The sequence below is a fragment of the Leptodactylus fuscus genome, chromosome 8, assembly GCF_031893055.1.
Source record: "Leptodactylus fuscus isolate aLepFus1 chromosome 8, aLepFus1.hap2, whole genome shotgun sequence".
Classification (NCBI taxonomy): domain Eukaryota; kingdom Metazoa; phylum Chordata; class Amphibia; order Anura; family Leptodactylidae; genus Leptodactylus; species Leptodactylus fuscus.
The window spans coordinates 1,261,200-1,287,237 of NC_134272.1; the positions used below are offsets into that span (position 1 = coordinate 1,261,200).

The window sequence follows — 26,038 nt, forward strand, 5'->3', positions numbered from 1 at the left end:
AGCTGCCCCCACAGTATAATGTCCCCCTCCATCTACCCCCACAGTATAATGTCCCCTCCAGCTGCCCCCACCAAATAATGTCCCCCTCCAGTTGCCCCCACAGCATAATGTTCCCTCCAGTTGCCCCCACAGTATAATGTCCCCCTCTATCTGCCCCCACAGTATAATGTTCCCCTCTATCTGCCCCCACAGTATAATGTCCCCCTCTATCTGCCCCCACAGTATAATGTCCCCCTCCAGTTGCTCCCACAGTATAATGCCCCCCTCTATCTGCCCCCACAGTATAATGTCTCCTCTAGCAGCCCCCACAATATAATGTCCCCATCCAGCTACCCCCACAGTATAATGTCCCCCTCTATCTGCCCCCACAGTATAATGTCCCCCTCTATCTGCCCCCACAGTATAATGTCCCCCTCTATCTGCCCCCACAGTATAATGTCCCCCTCTATCTGCCCCCACAGTATAATGTCCCCCTCCAGTTGTCCCCACAGTATAATGTCCCCCTCCAGTTGTCCCCACAGTATAATGTCCCCTCCAGCTGCCCCCACAGTATAATGTCCCCCTCCAGCTGCCCCCACAGTATAATGTCCCCCTCTATCTTCCCCCACAGTATAATGTCCCCCTCCAGCTGCCCCCACAGTATAATGTCCCCTCCAGCTACCCCCACAGTATAATGTCCCCCTCTATGTGCCCCCACAGTATAATGTCCCCCTCTATCTGCCCCTACAGTATAATGTCCCCCTCTATGTGCCCCCACAGTATAATGTCCCCCTCTATGTGCCCCCACAGTATAATGTCCCCCTCTATCTGCCCCCACAGTATAATGTCCCCCTCTATCTTCCCCCACAGTATAATGTCCCCCTCTATCTGCCCCTACAGTATAATGTCCCCCTCTATGTGCCCCCACAGTATAATGTCCCCCTCTATGTGCCCCCACAGTATAATTTCCCCTCCAGCTGCCCCCACAGTATAATGTCCCCCTCTATGTGCCCCTACAGTATAATGTCCCCCTCTATGTGCCCCCACAGTATAATGTCCCCCTCTATGTGCCCCCACAGTATAATGTCCCCCTCTATCTGCCCCTACAGTATAATGTCCCCCTCTATGTGCCCCCACAGTATAATGTCCCCCTCTATCTGCCCCCACAGTATAATGTCCCCCTCTATGTGCCCCCACAGTATAATTTCCCCTCCAGACCACAAGGACATTAGGGTGTAGTGTTTCTGGCAGTTCTTGCCCTTGGGTGGGGGCATCTATTTGGGCCTCTTCAGTTCTCTGCCCACCCCTATATTTTGCAGCTTCTGATCGGGGTTTGGGGTTCGCCCCCTCTTATTGGGGTGGGGGTATCTATATTTCCTCTGTTGTAGATATTTTGCTGCTGTTCTCATATTTACTGAAACTGGAAGGAGCCTTGTGGGGAGCGCTGCGTGTGGTCGGGGCTTCCTGTGGTCTCACACTTGGTTGTGGGAATGGATTTAACCCCTTCTTCTCCTGCATTACACTGGCACACAATATCCTGCTGGTAATACGTGTAATGAAGGCCCTGCCATGCGGCTGCACATAGGGGGGCGCAGGGACGGGGGCGCAGGCGCGGGGGGCACAGACTGGGGAGCTTGTGCCGCTAACCAGACATATCAATACATGTCATCCCTCTGCTCAGTGTGTACAGGGCCATAGACTGCACTTACACTGTATGGCCATTATATTAGGGTCCTATCCTTAGGTTTCACCCTCTGGTATCTTCAGGCCCAGGGTGCGCTCAGAAATCCTTCCCCCAACATTCCTGCAGCCTGACCGGTGACAGTAAAGGGTCATCGGGTCTGACCACCTGTGCACACTCGTGCCCTCCCATCATTGTGGATCCCTCTGATCTCGGCCATGTTCCTCCACGGCTCAGTCGGTCTTTTGCTCGCTGGTGTCATCTGTTCCCCTGGTCATTATAGGTCGTCTGTGCTCAGGAGACTTCAGCGTTGGGCCGTGTGGCTCGGGCTCCAGTGTTGTGTCTAGCCATTACTTTTATTGACTGTGTTCACCACAACGGTTCCTGACATCGTCCTCGGACCCTTCATATTCATACCATTGACAGTATGGGGGTCGGGGCGGTCACTGACCGCCGAGGAGAAGGAAACTACATGATAAATGCTGCAGGCGGCGCTATAATATATAACATATAAGGGACACCACAGCGGGGACACCGGTAATGGCCGCACACACAGCAGAAACAGGAAAATCCTCAACCTCTCCGGCTGTAACTACAACTATAGATCCCCTATATAACCTGTACAGGCGCAACGGCCGACACACAGTCAGTGCAAGCGGATATACGGTATAGTAGACCAGCGCTCTCCACACTATGACCACATACTGACCACTCTCTGACCGATGACCACACACTGACCTATGTAATACAGTATAGTAGACAGCGCTCTCCACACACTGACCACATACTGACCGATGACCACACACTGACCTATGTAATACAGTATAGTAGACAGCGCTCTCCACACACTGACCACTCTCTGACCGATGACCACACACTGACCTATGTAATACAGTATAGTAGACAGCGCTCTCCACACTATGACCACATACTGACCGATGACCACACATACTGACCACTCTCTGACCGATGACCACACACTGACCACTCTCTGACCGATGACCACACACTGACCACTCTCTGACCGATGACCACACACTGACCACTCTCTGACCGATGACCACATACTGACCACTCTCTGACCGATGACCACACACTGACCTATGTAATACAGTATAGTAGACAGCGCTCTCCACACACTGACCACTCTCTGACCGATGACCACACACTGACCTATGTAATACAGTATAGTAGACAGCGCTCTCCACACTATGACCACATACTGACCGATGACCACACACTGACCTATGTAATACAGTATAGTAGACAGCGCTCTCCACACTATGACCACATACTGACCGATGACCACACACTGACCTATGTAATACAGTATAGTAGACAGCGCTCTCCACACACTGACCACATACTGACCGATGACCACACACTGACCTATGTAATACAGTATAGTAGACAGCGCTCTCCACACACTGACCACTCTCTGACCGATGACCACACACTGACCTATGTAATACAGTATAGTAGACAGCGCTCTCCACACTATGACCACATACTGACCGATGACCACACATACTGACCACTCTCTGACCGATGACCACATACTGACCACTCTCTGACCGATGACCACATACTGACCACTCTCTGACCGATGACCACACATACTGACCACTCTCTGACCGATGACCACACACACTGACCACTCTTTGACCGATGACCACACACTGACCTATGTAATACAGTATAGTAGACAGCGCTCTCCACACTATGACCACATACTGACCGATGACCACACATACTGACCACTCTCTGACCGATGACCACACACTGACCACTCTCTGACCGATGACCACATACTGACCACTCTCTGACCGATGACCACACACTGACCACTCTCTGACCGATGACCACATACTGACCTATGTAATACAGTATAGTAGACAGCGCTCTCCACACACTGACCACTCTCTGACCACTCTCTGACCACTCTCTGACCGATGACCACATACTGACCACTCTCTGACCGATGACCACATACTGACCACTCTCTGAGCGATGACCACACACTGACCACTCTCTGACCGATGACCACACACTGACCACTCTCTGACCGATGACCACATACTGACCACTCTCTGACCGATGACCACATACTGACCTATGTAATACAGTATAGTAGACAGCGCTCTCCACACACTGACCACTCTCTGACCGATGACCACACATACTGACCACTCTCTGACCACTCTCTGACCGATGACCACACACTGACCACTCTCTGACCGATGACCACACACTGACCTATGTAATACAGTATAGTAGACAGCGCTCTCCACACACTGACCACTCTCTGACCGATGACCACACATACTGACCACTCTCTGACCACTCTCTGACCGATGACCACACACTGACCACTCTCTGACCGATGACCACACACTGACCACTCTCTGACCGATGACCACACACTGACCACTCTCTGACCGATGACCACACACTGACCACTCTCTGACCACTCTCCATACCCTCCCTGGAGACATTACAGTAGTGTTCACCTTAATTCACCAAAGTGTGAAATGGACAAAGAGAAGTCACATAGAAAACAAGAATTTTGCTTTTCTCTGAACTTGTAGCTTTGTCATTTCCATCTCATGTCTCCAGACAGGGCAGGGCAGGAATCATTGTTATTATTATTATCTCTCTATATTATAAAAATGAATTTCTGTCTGTCTGTCTGTGCTCTAATGCAAACCAAACGACTGGACCGATCTTCACCAAATTTGGCACAGAGATACTTCAGGTATCCGGGACGGTTTAAGAGGAGACTCCAACTCGCTCGGACGTACCATTGCTGAGATACAGCATTCCAAACACAGTGCCCCCCTTAGCCAATACAAACCTGCAAGTCTTTCACTCATTCCAACTGCCATACACACAGTCACTCCACATAGACAACCCAACACTGATATCCAAACTGAGATACATGCTCAGAGGATTAGATACACAGATCAGCACACAGTATCACACACCAGAGGATTAGATACACGTGTCTGCACACAGTCCCACAAACCAGAGGATTAAATACGCGCTTCTGCACACAGTTCCACATGCCGAAGGATTAGATACACGCGTCTGCACAAAGTACCACACGACGGGGGATTGGATACATGCGTCTGCACACAGTACCACATGCCAAAGGATTGGATACACACATCTGCACATAGTTCCACACACCAGAGCATAAGATATGCACATCTGCACACAGTACCACATGCTGTAGGATTAGATACGTGCATCTACACACAGTTCCACATGCCGTAGGATTAGATACGCGCCTCTTCACACAATACCACACAGGGGAGGATTAGATACGTGTCTGCACACAGTACCACACTTTGGAGGATTAGATACATGCCTCTGCACACAGTACCACAAGCCAGAGAATTACATACACGTCTCAGCACACAGAACCACACAGGGAGGATTAGATACACGTGTTTGCACACAGTACCACATGCCGTAGGATTAGATACGCACGTCTACACACAGTTCCACATGCCATAGGATTAGATACGCACCTCTTCACACAGTACCACACAGGGGAGGATTAGATACGTGTGTTTGCATACAGTACCACACTTTGGAGGATTAGATACATGCCTCTGCACACAGTACCACAAGCCAGAGAATTATATACGCGTCTCAGCACCACACAGAGAGGATTAGATACACGCGTCTGCACACAGTACCACATGCTGTAGGATTAGATACGCGCATCTACACACAGTTCCACATGCCATAGGATTAGATACGCACCTCTTCACACAGTACCACACAGGGGAGGATTAGATACGTGTGTCTGCATACAGTACCACACTTTGGAGGATTAGATACATGCCTCTGCACACAGTACCACAAGCCAGAGAATTAGATACGCGCATCAGCACACAGTACCACACAGAGAAGAATTAGATACGCGCATCTGAACACAGTACCACACGCCAAAGGTTTAGATACGCGCGTCTACACACAGTTCCACATGCCATAAGATTAGATATGTGACTCTTCACACAATACCACACAAGGAAGGATTAGATACATGTGTCTGCATACAGTACCACACTTTGGAGGATTAGATACAAGCCTCTGCACACAGTACCACAAGCCAGAGAATTAGATACGCGTCTCAATACACAGTACCACACGCAAGAGGATTAGATACGCGCATCTGCACACAGTACCACATGCCGTAGGATTAGATACGTGCGTCTACACACAGTTCTACTCGCCGTAGGATTAGATACACGACTCATCACACAATACCACACAGGGGAGGATTAGATACGTGCATCTGCACACAGTTCCACACACCATAGGAATAGACAAGCACGTCTGCACACAGTACCACATGCCGTAGGATTAGATACACGCGTCTGCTTACAGTTCCACATGTCAGACGATTAGATACGCACATCTTCACACAGTTGTACACGCCATAGGATTAGATACACGCGTCTGCATACAGTACCACATGCTGTAGGATTAGATATGCGCCTCTTCACACAATACCACACAGGGGAGGATTAGATACGTGCGTCTGAACACAGTACCACACTTTGAAGGATTAGATACATGCCTCTGCACACAGTACCACATGCCAGATAATTAGATACGCGTCTCAGCACACAGTACCACACGGGGGAGGTTTAGATACGTGCATCTGCACACAGTACATCACGCCAGAGGATTAGATACACCTGTCGGCACACAGTACCACACGCCAGAGGATTAGATACGCGCGTCTGCACATAGTACCACATGCTGTAAGATTAGATATGCATGTCTGCACACAGTTTCACTTACTGGAGGATTAGATACGTGCCTCTTCACACAATGCCACACGGGGGAGGATTAGATACACACATCAGCACAAAGTACCACACACCGGAGGATTAGATATGTGCATCTGCACACAGTACCACACCAACAAGAATTAGACACTTGCATCTAAACACAGTACTACACGGGGAAGGATTAGATACAGCTTTACTCAAGGTATCCATAACAACTGATCACAGGTCTTTCACTGATATCCACAATGAGATCCACATAATCACATGACGCTTATGGACATACACACAAACCACATACACAATACACCAGTGCAAAATTGGACATTTCTTATGGGGCCACTACACAAACATAAAATGTAATATACCCGTGCGAAGCCGGGTCCTCCCTCTAGTATATATATATTATTCACAGAACTTTCTTTACTGTCCATTATTCTGGCGGACAGGCGGAACGCTCTAACAATGATGGGACAAAGCCTTTGTACAGACGAGGTCACACAACGCTTCACAGAGAAGCCACCGCACCAGAGACATCGGCATATTTATTAAGAAGACCAAGTACAGACCTCAAGATGGAGACAAAGACCAATGTCCAGGAGAAAGTCCACACATCACTTTATAGAGACAGGCAGTATATATAGAGTATACGGGGGAGGCAGAAGATGGGTTACAGATATCTAGCATATAGTCATCACCTGATGTTACGTCCTAACACAGACTAAACATGGAGGACGTGAGGACATGGAGGACGTGAGGGCATGGAGGACGTGAGGACATGAGGACATGGAGGACGTGAAGGACATGGAGGACTGGAGGACATGGAGGACGTGAGGACATGGAGGACGTGAGGACATGGAGGACGTGAGGACATGGAGGACATGGAGGATGTGAGGACGTGAAGGATGTGAGGACGTGAGAACATGGAGGACGTGAGGACATGGAGGACGTGAGGACGTGAGGACATGGAGGACGTGAGGACATGAGGACATGGAGGATGTGAGGACATGGAGGACGTGAGGACATGGAGGACGTGAGGACATGAGGACATGGAGGATGTGAGGACGTGAGGACATGGAGGACGTGAGGACATGGAGGACGTGAGGACGTGAGGACATGGAGGACGTGAGGACATTGACTATATAGACATGATCTGTTCCAGCTGCTAGAAGACTTGTTCTGTGAGAAGCTCCAGACTGCAGGACATTATATCCGGATCTATAGGGGTCCTGGCCAGTAAGCTCGGCCTCTCGCTCCCTTTCACAATCTTCTGACTAGTTGATAGGAAAGATCAGATCTCAGCGATCCTCAGGATCCATAGATCACCGAGATGACAGATAATGGTGGACTCGCTGCAGGTCATGACCTTAATCTTTCTTGGCTCTCTTCATTCATAGTCAGATAAGACAATTATGGGGAGGGTCTGTGGTACAGGCAATTGTATGATGCATCCATGGCGGCCACGATGAGGAGAAGGAAGGTTTGCTCATGCTTTGCTGCGTGTGGAGATCTGAGGTCTGATCCCAGGATAACCCCGAACAGACTAGAATATCCCCAAGGCAGACAATGTGCGTGTGGGGGATGGGGTAATAAGAGAGAGGGTCTGTGCCCTGTACAGAGCCGGCCGCAGAATACTCTTGGTTGGTCCCTTTCTCCTCACTCCGGGACTCCAGGGGGACCAGTAGCTGCGTCACCTCCTACGGTCTCACCTCCAGGGTTCTCCAGCATCTCTTTGTATTGACGTTTAAAGAATCCAAGCTAAAGAAGAGAAGAAGATAGCATGAAGGGACCGGACAGAAATTAGGCCAAGGAGAAAGGTAGGAGAGATGAAACCAGTGTCACCAATGTTCCATTACATCTACAGGACCAAGACAAACCCACCACATATACATGTCCAAGACAGACCCACCACATATCCATGTCCAAGACAGACCCACCAGATGTCCATGACCAAGACAGACCCACCACGTATACATGTCCAAGACAGACCCACCACATATACATGTCCAAGACAGACCCACCAGATATCCATGACCAAGACAGACCCACCACGTATACATGTCCAAGACAGACCCACCACATATACATGTCCAAGACAGACCCACCACATATACATGTCCAAGACAGACCCACCAGATATCCATGACCAAGACAGACCCACCACATATACATGTCCAAGACAGACCCACCACATATACATGTCCAAGACAGACCCACCACATATACATGTCCAAGACAGACCCACCACATATACATAACCAAGAGAGACCCACCACGTATACATGTCCAAGACAGACCCACCACATATACATGTCCAAGACAGACCCACCACATATACATGTCCAAGACAGACCCACCAGATATCCATGACCAAGACAGACCCACCACGTATACATGTCCAAGACAGACCCACCACATATACATGTCCAAGACAGACCCACCACATATACATGTCCAAGACAGACCCACCACATATCCATGTCCAAGACAGACCCACCAGATATCCATGACCAAGACAGACCCACCACGTATACATGTCCAAGACAGACCCACCACATATACATGACCAAGACAGACCCACCAGATATCCATGACCAAGACAGACCCACCACATATACATGTCCAAGAGAGACCCACCACATATACATGTCCAAGACAGACCCACCAGATATCCATGACCAAGACAGACCCACCACGTATACATGACCAAGACAGACCCACCACGTATACATGTCCAAGACAGACCCACCACATATACATGTCTAAGACAGACTCACCATGTATACATGACCAAGACAGACCCACCACGTATACATGTCCAAGACAGACCCACCAGATATCCATGACCAAGACAGACCCACCACGTATACATGTCCAAGACAGACCCACCACATATACATGTCCAAGACAGACTCACCAGATATCCATGACCAAGACAGACCCACCACATATACATGTCCAAGACAGACCCACCAGATATCCATGACCAAGACAGACCCACCACATATACATGTCCAAGACAGACCCACCAGATATCCATGACCAAGACAGACCCACCACATATACATGTCCAAGACAGACCCACCACGTATACATGTCCAAGACAGACCCACCACATATACATGTCTAAGACAGACTCACCATGTATACATGACCAAGACAGACCCACCATATATACATGTCCAAGACAGACCCACCACATATACATGTCCAAGACAGACCCACCAGATATCCATGACCAAGACAGATCCACCACATATACATGTCCAAGACAGACCCACCAGATATCCATGACCAAGACAGACCCACCATATATGCATGTCCAAGACAGACCCACCACATATACATGTCCAAGACAGACCCACCAGATATCCATGACCAAGACAGACCCACCACGTATACATGTCCAAGACAGACCCACCATGTATACATGTTCAAGACAGACCCCACCACGTATACATGTCCAAGACAGACCCACCAGATATCCATGTCCAAGACAGACCCACCACGTATACATGTCCAAGACAGACCCACCAGATATCCATGTCCAAGACAGACCCACCATATATACATGTCCAAGACAGACCCACCATATATACATGTCCAAGACAGACCCACCATATATACATGTCCAAGACAGACCCACCACATATACATGTCCAAGACAGACCCACCACATATACATAACCAAGAGAGACCCACCATATATACATGGCCAAGACAGACCCACCATATATACATGACCAAGACAGACCCACCACATATCCATGACCAAGACAGACCAACCAGATATCCATGACCAAGACAGACCCACCAGGTATACATGTCTAAGACAGACTCACCATGTATACATGACCAAGACAGACCCACCAGATATCCATGACCAAGACAGACCCACCATGTATACATGACCAAGACAGACCCACCACGTATACATGTCCAAGACAGACCCACCAGATATCCATGACCAAGACAGACCCACCACATATACATGTCCAAGACAGACCCACCATGTATACATGTCCAAGACAGACCCACCAGATATCCATGTCCAAGACAGACCCACCACGTATACATGTTCAAGACAGACCCACCATGTATACATGTTCAAGACAGACCCCACCACGTATACATGTCCAAGACAGACCCACCACGTATACATGTCCAAGACAGACCCACCACGTATACATGTCCAAGACAGACCCACCAGATATCCATGTCCAAGACAGACCCACCATATATACATGTCCAAGACAGACCCACCACATATACATGTCCAAGACAGACCCACCACATATACATGTCCAAGACAGACCCACCACATATACATAACCAAGAAAGACCCACCACATATACATAACCAAGAGAGACCCACCATATATACATGACCAAGAGAGACCCACCACATATACATGTCTAAGACAGACTCACCATATATACATGACCAAGACAGACCCACCACATATCCATGACCAAGACAGACCCACCACATGTATAGAATAGAGACAGGTCCAAGCTATAGAAGAATATAGAAAGCATGAAGAGACAGGACAGAGGCTAAGCTGAGCAGAATAGTGAGAGAGATGACACCAGTGTGACCAAAGACGACCAAACATATAGATAGATGTATGACACCAGTCACACCTGGAGCCCACCATTGCTCCCTATAGCGAATTCATGGGGAGAACCTGAGGGAATCCTCAGAACCTGCAGCTCCAGGATGGAGGAATCAGGACTCACCTGGGATCAGAGATGGGATGTTTAGCTACACATGGGACTGATGGACTTCTCCACCATCAAAGAGGAGGTTTTTGCTGTGGTATTTTCTAATATGAACCCCCAGTTATGAAACAGATGGAGGAGATGTCCAATGTGACCAAACTTCCAATGTGACATCAGCTCTAGATTAATGTGAACACCATCATAGAAATAGCAATTAGTAATACTCACCTTGTAGAGGCCGGCAGTGATCAGGAGCAAGAGGACAAATCCCCCGACACTGCTCCTAATTATTACAGGGAGGTAATTGTACGCGACGTAGACCTCCAGGACCGTCTGAGCCTGCGCGAGACAAAGGAGAAAACACTGAGACATATATCTCATAAACCTTACCTGTCAGAGAAGACAAGTGCCAGAAGATGTCCACTGCTCTGCGCCCCCAGATATGAGCCATGGGACCCAAAGGTCAAGCTACGTGATTATATCACTATATGTACAGGCTCACCTCACGTGTAGGACCGAGGCATGCCTACAACATGTACAAGACCGAGACAGACCTACAACATGTACAAGACCGAGACAGACCCACCATGTTTTTGGGACAGATACAGGCCCACCTTATATACATGTCCTAAACATGCCCAACTCATGAGGAGGACTGAGACAGAACCACCTAATGTACAGGACCAAGACAGGCCTACTACGTGTACTGGACTGAGACAGACCCACCATGTGTACTGGAGAAAGACAGACCCACCAAGTGTACTGGACAAAGACAGACCCACCAAGTGTACTGGAGAAAGACAGACCCACCATGTGTACTGGACAAAGACAGGCCCACCATGTGTACTGGAGAAAGACATACCCACCATGTGTACTGGAGAGAGAGAGGTCCACCATGTGTACTGGACAAAGACAGACCCACCATGTGTACTGGACAAAGACAGACCCACCATGTGTACTGGAGAAAGACAGACCCACCATGTGTACTGGAGAAAGACAGACCCACCATGTGTACTGGAGAAAGACAGACCCACCATGTGTACTGGAGAAAGACAGACCCACCATGTGTACTGGAGAAAGACAGACCCACCAAGTGTACTGGACAAAGACAGACCCACCAAGTGTACTGGAGAAAGACAGACCCACCATGTGTACTGGACAAAGACAGGCCCACCATGTGTACTGGAGAAAGACATACCCACCATGTGTACTGGAGAGAGAGAGGTCCACCATGTGTACTGGACAAAGACAGACCCACCATGTGTACTGGACAAAGACAGACCCACCATGTGTACTGGAGAAAGACAGACCCACCATGTGTACTGGAGAAAGACAGACCCACCATGTGTACTGGAGAAAGACAGACCCACCATGTGTACTGGAGAAAGACAGACCCACCATGTGTACTGGAGAAAGACAGACCCACCATGTGTACTGGAGAAAGACAGGCCCACCAAGTGTACTGGACAAAGACAGACCCACCATGTGTACTGGAGAAAGACAGACCCACCATGTGTACTGGAGAAAGACAGACCCACCAAGTGTACTGGAGAAAGACAGACCCACCATGTGTACTGGACAAAGACAGACCCACCAAGTGTACTGGATAAAGACAGGCCCACCATGTGTACTGGAGAAAGACAGACCCACCAAGTGTACTGGACAAAGACAGACCCACCATGTGTACTGGACAAAGACAGACCCACCATGTGTACTGGACAAAGACAGACCCACCATGTGTACTGGAGAAAGACAGACCCACCATGTGTACTGGAGAAAGAGAGGTCCACCATGTGTACTGGACCATGACAGGCCCACCATGTGTACTGGACCATGACAGGCCCACCATGTGTACTGGACAGAGACAGACCCACCATGTGTACTGGAGAAAGACAATCCCATCTCATGTACAGGACTGAGACAGACTCATAGAGAATACAAACAGTCCTAACTCCATATATCACAGTCTACACAGAACATGATGCAGTCGGATACGGCTGATACCTGAGCCTTGGTAAAGTTCTGCTCCATAAAATACATGCGCGGGTCGTACTGAATCTCCGCTGAGCTCTGGATGGATATCTTCTTCACTTCAGTCTGAGGCCACAAATTATAATAACATGAAATATTATGGTACAAAAAAACCACCGTCCAACCCCCAATATATTCATCCCAGGGGCTGTATACTGGACCTGAGTCTCCCAGTCTTTGGTCACTGGGCCGCTGATGGTGAAGTTGACCGATTCCCCAATCTTCAGATTGCTGATGTTACAGACGGTTCGGAGACACGTCCCAACCGAGCAGTTCTGGAAGAAGAAGAGCAAACAGTCAAGGAAATCCTTCTCATGTGGAGGAAAGAATTACGGGAGATTATTGGTTTTATGTAAATGAATCATAAAGGGGATGTCCAACCCCATGAAATAGGAAAAAAAAGCTTACAATGGTGAAAAAAACCAAAATGAGTCGTCCTTGCGTCATCTCTCCCCTGCGGCTCTGCTGCCGACCTTGCCTGGTTCCCCTCCCAGTCTCTGCTCTCCAGTGATCATGTCTCAACACAACATGTGACCAATACAGCAATCACTGCCCGCAGCCACGGCCTCAGGAGGGTCCACGTATTGATCTTAGGGCCAACTATTGGCTTCAGTGGTCACAAATCATCATCATCACTGGAGGACAAGGCGCAGAGACAGGCTGAGAACCTGGGAAGTGACCAGAAGTCAGGAGAAAGTCTCCAGGGAAGGAGAACCCTACGGAGTCCAACAGGCATGGTAATGGCAGCAGCGGCCCGCTTCATGGCTTCAAGTGCAATGGAAGGAGCACATTGTGGGTCCATTACTGGTCCATGAAACTCCAGAGATCAAAGATTCTTACCAGGACTTGGTTCACCTTCAGTAGGTCCTGGTGGTTTGTTGGTCCTTCTAGTTTACTTAATGTTCTACACGTGGTGAGCTGAGGCTATGAGAAAAGAGAAGAGGAACAAGATGGAACCAAAGGACCTAAATTTATCATTGTTTCTAATGTCCATCTGCAAATCCAACAAAAACAACAGGTCACAAAAGTGCTGATGGTTCCCAACATCAGTGGGATTATAGGAAGTTCTCGGAATCAGTGATAGTCCACGAGATTAGAGGCACTCAGAGGTTGAGCTGGGGATTAAAGGGGTTGTCCAGGAATTCCTCTATATTCCCCCATTAGTTTACTATCCCCCCATTCCTCTATTTCCCCCCATTCCTCTATTTCCTCCCCATTCCTCTATTTCCCCCATTCCTCTATATTCCCCCATTCCTCTATATTCCCCCATTCCTCTATTTCCCCCATTCCTCTATATTCCCCCATTCCTCTATTTCCCCCATTCCTCTATTTCCCCCATTCCTCTATTTCCCCCCATTCCTCTATTTCCCCCATTCCTCTATTTCCCCCATTCCTCTATATTCCCCCATTCCTCTATATTCCCCCATTCCTCTATATTCCCCCATTCCTCTATATTCCCCCAATCCTCTATATTCCCCCATTCCTCTATTTCCCCCATTCCTCTATTTCCCCCATTCCTCTATTTCCCCCATTCCTCTATTTCCCCCATTCCTCTATTTCCCCCATTCCTCTATATTCCCCCATTCCTCTATATTCCCCCATTCCTCTATTCCCCCCCCATTCCTCTATTTCCCCCCATTCCTCTATTTCCTCCCCATTCCTCTATTTCCCCCATTCCTCTATTTCCCCCATTCCTCTATATTCCCCCATTCCTCTTTTTCCTCCCCATTCCTCTATTTCCCCCATTCCTCTATATTCCCCCATTCCTCTATTTCCCCCATTCCTCTATATTCCCCCATTCCTCTATTTCCCCCATTCCTCTATTTCCCCCATTCCTCTATATTCCCCCATTCCTCTATATTCCCCCATTCCTCTATTTCCCCCATTCCTCTATTTCCCCCCATTCCTCTATTCCCCCATTCCTCTATTTCCCCCATTCCTCTATTTCCCCCATTCCTCTATTTCCCCCCCATTTCTCTATTCCCCCCCCCATTCCTCTATTTCCCCCCCCATTCTTCTATTTCCCCCCCATTCCTCTATTTCCCCCATTCCTCTATTTCCCCCATTCCTCTATTTCCCCCTCATTCCTCTATTTCCCCCATTCCTCTATATTCCCCCATTCCTCTATATTCCCCCATTCCTCTATATTCCCCCATTCCTCTTTTTCCTCCCCATTCCTCTATTTCCCCCATTCCTCTATATTCCCCCATTCCTCTATTTCCCCCATTCCTCTATATTCCCCCATTCCTCTATTTCCCCCCCCATTCCTCTATTTCCCCCCATTCCTCTATTCCCCCCCCATTCCTCTATATTCCCCCATTCCTCTATTTCCCCCATTCCTCTATTTCCCCCATTCCTCTATTTCCCCCATTCCTCTATATTCCCCCATTCCTCTATTTCCCCCCCCATTCCTCTATTTCCCCCCATTCCTCTATTCCCCCCCCATTCCTCTATTTCCCCCATTCCTCTATATTCCCCCATTCCTCTATTTCCCCCATTCCTCTATTTCCCCCATTCCTCTATTTCCCCCATTCCTCTATTTCCCCCATTCCTCTATATTCCCCCATTCCTCTATATTCCCCCATTCCTCTTTTTCCTCCCCATTCCTCTATTTCCCCCATTCCTCTATATTCCCCCATTCCTCTTTTCCCCCCATTCCTCTATTTCCCCCATTCCTCTATATTCCCCCATTCCTCTATTTCCCCCCATTCCTCTATTTCCCCCATTCCTCTATATTCCCCCATTCCTCTATATTCCCCCATTCCTCTATTTCCCCCCATTCCTCTATTTCCCCCATTCCTCTATATTCCCCCATTCCTCTATATTCCCCCATTCCTCTATTTCCCCCCATTCCTCTATTTCCCCCATTCCTCTATTTCCCCCCATTCCTCTATTCCCCCCCCATTCCTCTATTTCCCCCATTCCTCTATTTCCCCCATTCCTCTATTTCCCCCCCCCATTTCTCTATTCCCCCCCCATTCCTCTATTTCCCCCCCCCCCCATTCCTCTATTTCCCCCCCCATTCTTCTATTTCCCCCCCCCATTCCTCTATTTCCCCCCCCATTCCTCTATTTCCCCCATTTCTCTATTCCCCCCCATTCCTCTATTTCCCCCCCCCCATTCTTCTATTTCCCCCCCATTCCTCTATATTCCCCCATTCCTCTATTTCCCCCATTCCTCTATTTCCCCCATTCCTCTATTCCCCCCCCCCATTCCTCTATTCCCCCCCCCCATTCTTCTATTCCCCCCCATTCCTCTATTTCCCCCCCCCATTCCTCTATTTCCCCCCCATTCCTCTATTTCCCCCATTCCTCTATTTCCCCCCCCCATTCCTCTATTCCCCCCCATTCCTCTATTTCCCCCCCATTCCTCTATTCCCCCCCCATTCCTCTATTTCCCCCCCATTCCTCTATTCCCCCCCCCCCCCCATTCCTCTATTTCCCCCCCCCCATTCTTCTATTTCCCCCCCATTCCTCTATATTCCCCCATTCCTCTATTTCCCCCATTCCTCTATTTCCCCCATTCCTCTATTTCCCCCATTCCTCTATTCCCCCCATTCCTCTATTTCCCCCATTCCTCTATTTCCCCCCCATTCCTCTATTCCCCCCCATTCCTCTATTTCCCCCCCATTCCTCTATTCCCCCCCCCCATTCCTCTATTTCCCCCCCCCCCCCATTCTTCTATTCCCCCCCCATTCCTCTAGTTCCCGCCACACTCGGACGTCCCGTGTCCTGTGCTGAGGCCTCAGATCAGCCAATCAGTGGTCACGGTGACGTCCACTGGGAGAAAACACCAGAGCAGCCGGAGGGGACCGGCTTTTTTTTTTTTTACTTCCTCAGGCCTAATATAATCTATATATTGTGGATAATACCTTTAAGGGGTTAATAATACATGTGGGAAGTGCAAGCTCTGCAGACAACTAAGAGAAATAACTTCTATAGAGAAGAGACAGACTCAGCAGGAGGAATCCGTCTGAAATAGATCCTGGAATAACGTGTGATACAGAAGGATCCATAGAATGTACATATCAATACCAGGCACATCCACCGCAACACAGGAGGATCGGAGAAGACTTACGTAACCCTCAGGAACATGCCTGGAGAAACGGGGACTCCTAAACACAAGGGCTTAATCTTCTATCTCTATAGTCACATCATATTTGTGCTGACAATAGAGAAATGGATAAAATAGATAGGCGGGTACAGAAGATCGCACACACAAGATGGCGGCGTCCATGTGAAGAGGTAGAAGAGCCTGAACCTCTAGTGATGAGTGAGGACTAGAAGAAGGCGTCACTGCAGGCCTGAGCCATCCCTGAGGAAGGAGGATCCTGGAGAACCTTCCGGAGTTTGAGGCTGGAGCCTCTAAACAGGTGACGTCACTCTGCAGCCATGTTTGTTAGCTCCTGTGGGACCGGCCACAGCTACGGCGCAGGACTTCCATATCTGGAGCATAATTTTAGGACCACAGTTCCCAGACAACATACAGGTAGAGATTTCATACATTACCAGTGAGCTGGAGATGTTTGGCGTCTCCCAGATGATACTTTCCCCTAAACGGACAGGAATCAGAAAGGTGACGGAGAACGGCAGCTGGTGCACGCCTAGATTCTTCACCTGCAGGACAGAAGAATGCAGGAGACTTGGGAAGACGTCGAAAACTAGAGACACTTGAAATATTCTCTGGTATTGAGAGCGCTGGGAGGACCCCGACATACTACCCCATAGATGGAGGCCACAAACAATGAATGGATGTTCGCACCTGGTATACATGCTTAATTCTGGGCTCCGGGGATGTGAAGTTCTCATATTTGCTGGACTCATCAAGGCTGAAAGATATACAAAGGTCTGGGGTCATGTCCAAATCTTAGCCACACAGTAGTCTCGTCAATTGTCCCCTCACCCCTCTTATGGACTACACACTGGCTAAGGGCCCCATCTTATCTCCTCAGTATAACAGCAGAAGAACACAATCATGGAGCAACAGACGCCAGTAGGAAGGAGTGATAGAAGTCCAGAGGTTGTCCAGAGGCATCAACCAGCAGGACGACCCTGGATAGATTTCATCATGGCAGAGGGGTTATTGGATGCTCTCGCTTCAGATGCCTTGAGTCTTTGCTCACCTGGTGATGGTAACATAGATGGAGTAGAGCACTTTTATGGTAGACGAGGACTTCATTAGATCATTGGCAGGTCTTCCATTGTCACTGGAGAGACACATGAAGAAGTGATTACAGTCCTGAACTTGTAGCTCCAGTGCTGGGATACTGAGCCCCATACAGGTTAGGATTGTTACCTGGTCACGTTAGCAGTTAAAGTCAATGAATCTCCCAGATCGACTGTCCGAGCGACATGAAAGCTGACCAAGAAGGTGGCCTGGAAGAGACCCAGAAGAGCTTAGAAGATTGAATGTAAGGCTGCAGCTGGCCATAGATATCTACAGTGAATGGAGGATCTGGGCAAAGTCATTCAACTCTGAACTGACCAAGTTCAGACTCAGCAGCTGATGGTGAACGGCCCATGAACACCAAGGTCTTCTTCCCTGCATGGCTCTGATCCATATTGTCCATAGTGCCCACCCCATGCCTGACATTACTCCCGATACCTCCTTACCGTGGTGTTGGGTCTTAGGAGAGGTCTGTTGACTCCGCAATTCACCACCCTCTGGTTCTCCTCCGTGAAACAGGCAATTGTAACTCGCTTGTTACTCTACAAAAGTAGAAAGGACAATGAAAGGGACAACTAGACATATCCAACACAGAAAGAGTAACCACCCAGGGAAAGAGACATACCTGTATAAGAGACACCCTGCGATAGGACAAGCCAGCTGGAAAGGGAATCAGGACACGAGCATTGTAGGACTCATCCCCTTTATTGGTCACGGACACGGTTAGGTTAACATCCAGCAATAAGCCAACCACCAACTGCTCAAGACTGCGGAGACAAAAGAGTCACCAAGTGTCTTTTCACACTATCACCACAGATGAATATTAGTCAACGGCAAAGGTCCAAAGTGCTCGCACCACAACTAGAAGAAATACAAGGGATACAGAGAGCTTGTGCTAACTCCTAAGTGCACATGGCCTGGAGAAAGTAGAAAGGAGCCGCACAAACTATCTGCCCCCCGATGAAAGAAATATCCTTCCCACCTCCACGACACTTGTAGTGTTGTTTTATCACTAAATGTCATGATGTGAGCCATGGATGTATAAGGAGAAGACCACAGATCTTACCCACTGAAGGAGATGTTCATGCTCAGCTCATCCACACACACGCCGTCGGCACCACAATTCTTTTGAAATGGTATCTAGAAAGACAATTTATAGGACTACAAATCAGAAACTCCAATAATCCGATCCTACATGTGACCTGAAGTAGAGAGAAACCATACAAACTGTGCAAACAGCCAGATCACCGATCATCCATCATACAGTACAACCTATCCCAACTGTGTGACCACCAACCAGATCACCGATCATCCATCATACAGTACAACCTATCCCAACTGTGTGACCACCAGCCAGATCACCGATCCTCCATCATACAGTAAAACCTATCCCAACTGTGTGACCACCAGTGAGATCACCGATCATCCATCATACAGTACAACCTATCCCAACTGTGTGACCACCAACCAGATCACCGATCATCCATCATACAGTACAACCTATCCCAATTGTGTGACCACCAGTGAGATCACCGATCATCCATCATACAGTACAACCTATCCCAACTGTGTGACCACCAACCAGATCACCGATCATCCATCATACAGTACAACCTATCTCAACTATGTGACCACCAACCAGATCACCGATCCTCCATCATACAGTACAACCTATCCCAACTGTGTGACCACCAACCAGATCACCGATCATCCATCATACAGTACAACCCATTCCAACTGTGTGACCACCAGTGAGATCACCGATCATCCATCATACAGTACAACCTATCCCAACTGTGTGACCACCAACCAGATCACCGATCATCCATCATACAGTACAACCTATCCCAACTATGTGACCACCAACCAGATCACCGATCCTCCATCATACAGTACAACCTATCCCAACTGTGTGACCACCAACCAGATCACCGATCATCCATCATACAGTACAACCCATTCCAACTGTGTGACCACCAGTGAGATCACCGATCATCCATCATACAGTACAACCTATCCCAACTGTGTGACCACCAACCAGATCACCGATCATCCATCATACAGTACAACCTATCCCAACTATGTGACCACCAACCAGATCACCGATCCTCCATCATACAGTACAACCTATCCCAACTGTGTGACCACCAACCAGATCACCGATCATCCATCATACAGTACAACCCATTCCAACTGTGTGACCACCAGTGAGATCACGGATCATCCATCATACAGTACAACCCATTCCAACTGTGTGACCACCAGTGAGATCACCGATCATCCATCATACAGTACAACCTATCCCAACTGTGTGACCACCAACCAGATCACCGATCCTCCATCATACAGTACAACCTATCCCAACTGTGTGACCACCAGCCAGATCACCGATCATCCATCATACAGTACAACCTATCCCAACTGTGTGACCACCAACCAGATCACCGATCATCCATCATACAGTACAACCCATTCCAACTGTGTGACCACCAGTGAGATCACCGATCATCCATCATACAGTACAACCTATCCCAACTGTGTGACCACCAACCAGATCACCGATCATCCATCATACAGTACAACCCATTCCAACTGTGTGACCACCAGTGAGATCACCGATCAGCCATCATACAGTACAACCTATCCCAACTGTGTGACCACCAACCAGATCACCGATCCTCCATCATACAGTACAACCTATCCCAACTGTGTGACCACCAACCAGATCACCGATCATCCATCATACAGTACAACCCATTCCAACTGTGTGACCACCAGTGAGATCACCGATCATCCATCATACAGTACAACCTATCCCAACTGTGTGACCACCAGTGAGATCACCGATCATCCATCATACAGTACAACCTATCCCAACTGTGTGACCACCAACCAGATCACCGATCATCCATCATACAGTACAACCTATCCCAACTATGTGACCACCAACCAGATCACCGATCATCCATCATACAGTACAACCTATCCCAACTGTGTGACCACCAACCAGATCACCGATCCTCCATCATACAGTACAACCTATCCCAACTGTGTGACCACCAACCAGATCACCGATCCTCCATCATACAGTACAACCTATCCCAACTGTGTGACCACCAGAGAGATCACCGATCATCCATCATACAGTACAACCTATCCCAACTGTGTGACCACCAGCCAGATCACCGATCCTCCATCATACAGTACAACCTATCGCAACTGTGTGACCACCAACCAGATCACCGATCATCCATCATACAGTACAACCTATCCCAACTGTGTGACCACCAGCCAGATCACCGATCCTCCATTATACAGTACAACCTACCACAAGAACACGACAGTCACTCCCGGCGCTGTGATCTTACCTCCTCAGAGTAGATGTTTCGTGAGTCGTCACTAAGTACTGGATTCCCATCCAATGAGAAATTGAGACTGACACGCAGAGGAGTTAGAGAGTCCTCCACACACTCCTGAGGGATCAAGAGACAGAAAGCAGGTGAGCACAACCGTATCAGCAGATCATTGTCACTCATACAATATTCTTATACATTCGGAGCCCCTGGGGGTGTCAGACTACAATTCCCAGCATACATTCCGGCTGCCCCTTTACTCCACTGCTGTGTATTCTCTATAGGTGTGGCGCCCCCTGCTGTTACCCAGTTGTGGCCTCTCATATCCTATAACTCTTCGTGCTCAGTCCAGACCTTACAACTACTTGAGATTCTGTGTAAAATTCCTCCACGGTTTAGGATTTGCTGGCGCCATTACTTGTCGTGTTGGGGTGTATGGTGGGCCGACCAATGCCTTTGAGTGGTCAGTTTGTAGGATGATGCTCCTGCCGACAGTCGGAGTTTACTGGATACTAACCGGAAGATTCATCTTGTACGTGACACATTCTTGATTGTTTATAAGATTCTGAGATGTGGAGATCGTGCGGGAATTAAGTGTTTGGCGATCCAAGAAGACAGCACGATTCTGTGTGCGCCCCGCGTCCAACACAAGGGTGTAACGTACAGAGGCCAAAATTCCATCTAAAATAAAAGGAGAATCCATTCAGACTCCACACAGTCTTGTATATACGGTCTAATGGTCCAATGGATGAGTCTACCCCTACACAGTGACATCATGTCACACTATATCTCACGTGGTCACAACACAACATCACAGTCAGCAAGAAGCCCAACCCCGGGGTCCTCATTCACTAACATCCAGTGTGACTGCCAATGGGACATTTGTAATCCCAATGTTATGTGGCCACAAGTCGTCATGGAGCTCTAAGCTAACCCAGAGAATGGAGGACCTGAGGGGCTTCTCCCCAGGACAGGTGTGTGCCCCAAATATCATACACACTGCTGGTATTACTACGTAAAGGTCAGACCTATCTGTCCCTGACCTCATTACAGTCCCAGTCCCATAGTGGAGGACCTAGAGATCCTATAGACCTGTCTGACCTTATTACATTCCCAATCCCATAGTGGAGGACCCAGAGATCCTATAGACCTATCTGTCCCTGACCTCATTACATTCCCAATCCCATAGTGGAGGACCCAGAGATCCTATAGACCTGTCTGTCCCTGACCTCATTACATTCCCAATCCCATAGTGGAGGACCCAGAGATCCTATAGACCTGTCTGTCCCTGACCTCATTACATTCCCAGTCCCATAAGGGAGGACCTAGAGATCCTATAGACCAGTCTGACCTCATTACATTCCCAATCCCATAGTGGAGGACCCAGAGATCCTATAGACCTATCTGTCCCTGACCTCATTACATTCCCAGTCCCATAGTGGAGGACCCAGAGATCCTATAGACCAGTCTGACCTCATTATATTCCCAATCCCATAGTGGAGGACCTGGAGATCCTATAGACCTGTCTGACCTCATTACATTCCCAGTCCCATAGTGGAGGACCCAGAGATCCTATAGACCAGTCTGACCTCATTATATTCCCAATCCCATAGTGGAGGACCTGGAGATCCTATAGACCTGTCTGACCTCATTACATTCCCAGTCCCATAAGGGAGGACCTGGAGATCCTATAGACCTGTCTGTCCCTGATCTCATTACGTTCCCACTCCCATAGGGGAGGACCCAGAGATCCTATAGACCTGTCTGACCTCATTACATTCCCAATCCCATAGTGCAGGACCCGGAGATCTTATAGACCTGTCTGACCTCATTACATTCCCAATCCCATAGTGCAGGACCCGGAGATCCTATAGACCTGTCTGACCTCATTACATTCCCAGTCCCATAGTGGAGGACCAAGAGATCCTATAGACCTGTCTGACCTCATTATATTCCCAATCCTATAGTGGAGGACCCAGAGATCCTATAGACCAGTCTGACCTCATTATATTCCCAATCCCATAGTGGAGGACCTGGAGATCCTATAGACCTGTCTGACCTTATTACATTCCCAATCCCATAGTGGAGGACCCAGAGATCCTATAGACCTATCTGTCCCTGACCTCATTACATTCCCAATCCCATAGGGGAGGACCCAGAGATCCTATAGACCTATCTGTCCCTGACCTCATTACATTTCCAATCCCATAGTGGAGGACCCAGAGATCCTATAGACCAGTCTGACCTCATTACATTCCCAATCCCATAGTGGAGGACCCAGAGATCCTATAGACCTATCTGTCCCTGACCTCATTACATTCCCAGTCCCATAGTGGAGGACCCAGAGATCCTATAGACCAGTCTGACCTCATTATATTCCCAATCCCATAGTGGAGGACCTGGAGATCCTATAGACCTGTCTGACCTCATTACATTCCCAGTCCCATAGTGGAGGACCCAGAGATCCTATAGACCTATCTGTCCCTGACCTCATTACATTCCCAATCCCATAGTGGAGGACCCAGAGATCCTATAGACCTATCTGTCCCTGACCTCATTACATTCCCAGTCCCATAAGGGAGGACCTAGAGATCCTATAGACCAGTCTGACCTCATTATATTCCCAATCCCATAGTGGAGGACCTGGAGATCCTATAGACCTGTCTGACCTCATTACATTCCCAGTCCCATAGTGGAGGACCCAGAGATCCTTATAGACCAGTCTGACCTCATTATATTCCCAATCCCATAGTGGAGGACCTGGAGATCCTATAGACCTGTCTGACCTCATTACATTCCCAGTCCCATAAGGGAGGACCTGGAGATCCTATAGACCTGTCTGTCCCTGATCTCATTACGTTCCCACTCCCATAGGGGAGGACCCAGAGATCCTATAGACCTGTCTGACCTCATTACATTCCCAATCCCATAGTGCAGGACCCGGAGATCCTATAGACCTGTCTGACCTCATTACATTCCCAGTCCCATAGTGGAGGACCAAGAGATCCTATAGACCTGTCTGACCTCATTACATTCCCACTCCCATAGTGGAGGCCCCAGAGATCCTATAGACCTGTCTGTCCCTGATCTTATTACGTTCCCACTCCCATAGGAGAGGACCCAGAGATCCTATAGACCTGTCTGTCCCTGACCTCATTACATTCCCAGTCCCATAGGGGAGGACCCAGAGATCCTATAGACCTGTCTGTCCCTGACCTCATTACATTCCCAATCCCATAGTGGAGGACCCAGAGATCCTATAGACCTATCTGTCCCTGACCTCATTACATTCCCAGTCCCATAAGGGAGGACCTAGAGATCCTATAGATCAGTCTGACCTCATTGCATTCCCACTCCCATAGGGGAGGACCCAGAGATCCTATAGACCAGTCTGATCTCGTTATATTCCCAATCCCATAGGGGAGGTCCCAGAGATCCTATAGACCTATCTGTCCCTGACCTCATTACATTCCCAGTCCCATAGTGGAGGACCCAGAGATCCTATAGACCAGTCTGACCTCATTATATTCCCAATCCCATAGTGGAGGACCCAGAGATCCTATAGACCTTTCTGACCTCATTACATTCCCAGTCCCATAGTGGAGGACCCAGAGATCCTATAGACCTTTCTGACCTCATTATATTCCCAATCCCATAGTGGAGGACCTGGAGATCCTATAGACCTGTCTGTCCCTGATCTCATTACGTTCCCACTCCCATAGGGGAGGACCCAGAGATCCTATAGACCTGTCTGACCTCATTACATTCCCAATCCCATAGTGTAGGACCCGGAGATCCTATAGACCTGTCTGACCTCATTACATTCCCAGTCCCATAGTGGAGGACCCAGAGATCCTATAGACCTGTCTGTCCCTGATCTCATTACGTTCCCACTCCCATAGGAGAGGACCCAGAGATCCTATAGACCTGTCTGTCCCTGATCTCATTACGTTCCCACTCCCATAGGAGAGGACCCAGAGATCCTATAGACCTGTCTGTCCCTGACCTCATTACATTCCCAGTCCCATAGGGGAGGACCCAGAGATCCTATAGACCTGTCTGTCCCTGACCTCATTATATTCCCAATCCTATAGTGGAGGACCCAGAGATCCTATAGACCTGTCTGTCCCTGACCTCATTATATTCCCAATCCTATAGTGGAGGACCCAGAGATCCTATAGACCTGTCTGTCCCTGACCTCATTATATTCCCACTCCCATAGGAGAGGACCCAGAGATCCTATAGACCTGTCTATCCTCATTACATTCCCACTCCCGTAGTGGAGGACCCGGAGATCCTAT

General features: G+C 48.7%; 1 protein-coding gene across 1 annotated transcript in view; it reads right to left on the bottom strand.

Moving 5' to 3' along the window:
• Window positions 1-7,801: 7,801 nt before the first annotated feature.
• LOC142217059 (integrin alpha-M-like) overlaps window positions 7,802-26,038 on the bottom strand; it is a 74,202-nt gene continuing 55,965 nt past the window's right edge. The window contains exons 17-30 of the mRNA XM_075285238.1: window positions 22,255-22,418; window positions 21,753-21,857; window positions 19,451-19,524; window positions 19,010-19,151; window positions 18,831-18,926; window positions 18,514-18,593; window positions 18,341-18,424; window positions 17,980-18,046; window positions 17,727-17,834; window positions 14,059-14,142; window positions 13,380-13,493; window positions 13,192-13,284; window positions 11,416-11,526; window positions 7,802-8,223 (exon numbers count right to left, since the gene is read on the bottom strand). Of these exons, the coding sequence (XP_075141339.1) occupies window positions 8,122-8,223; window positions 11,416-11,526; window positions 13,192-13,284; window positions 13,380-13,493; window positions 14,059-14,142; window positions 17,727-17,834; window positions 17,980-18,046; window positions 18,341-18,424; window positions 18,514-18,593; window positions 18,831-18,926; window positions 19,010-19,151; window positions 19,451-19,524; window positions 21,753-21,857; window positions 22,255-22,418 (1,424 nt within the window). The 3' untranslated portion in view covers window positions 7,802-8,121. The remainder of the gene's footprint in view (window positions 8,224-11,415; window positions 11,527-13,191; window positions 13,285-13,379; window positions 13,494-14,058; window positions 14,143-17,726; window positions 17,835-17,979; window positions 18,047-18,340; window positions 18,425-18,513; window positions 18,594-18,830; window positions 18,927-19,009; window positions 19,152-19,450; window positions 19,525-21,752; window positions 21,858-22,254; window positions 22,419-26,038) is intronic.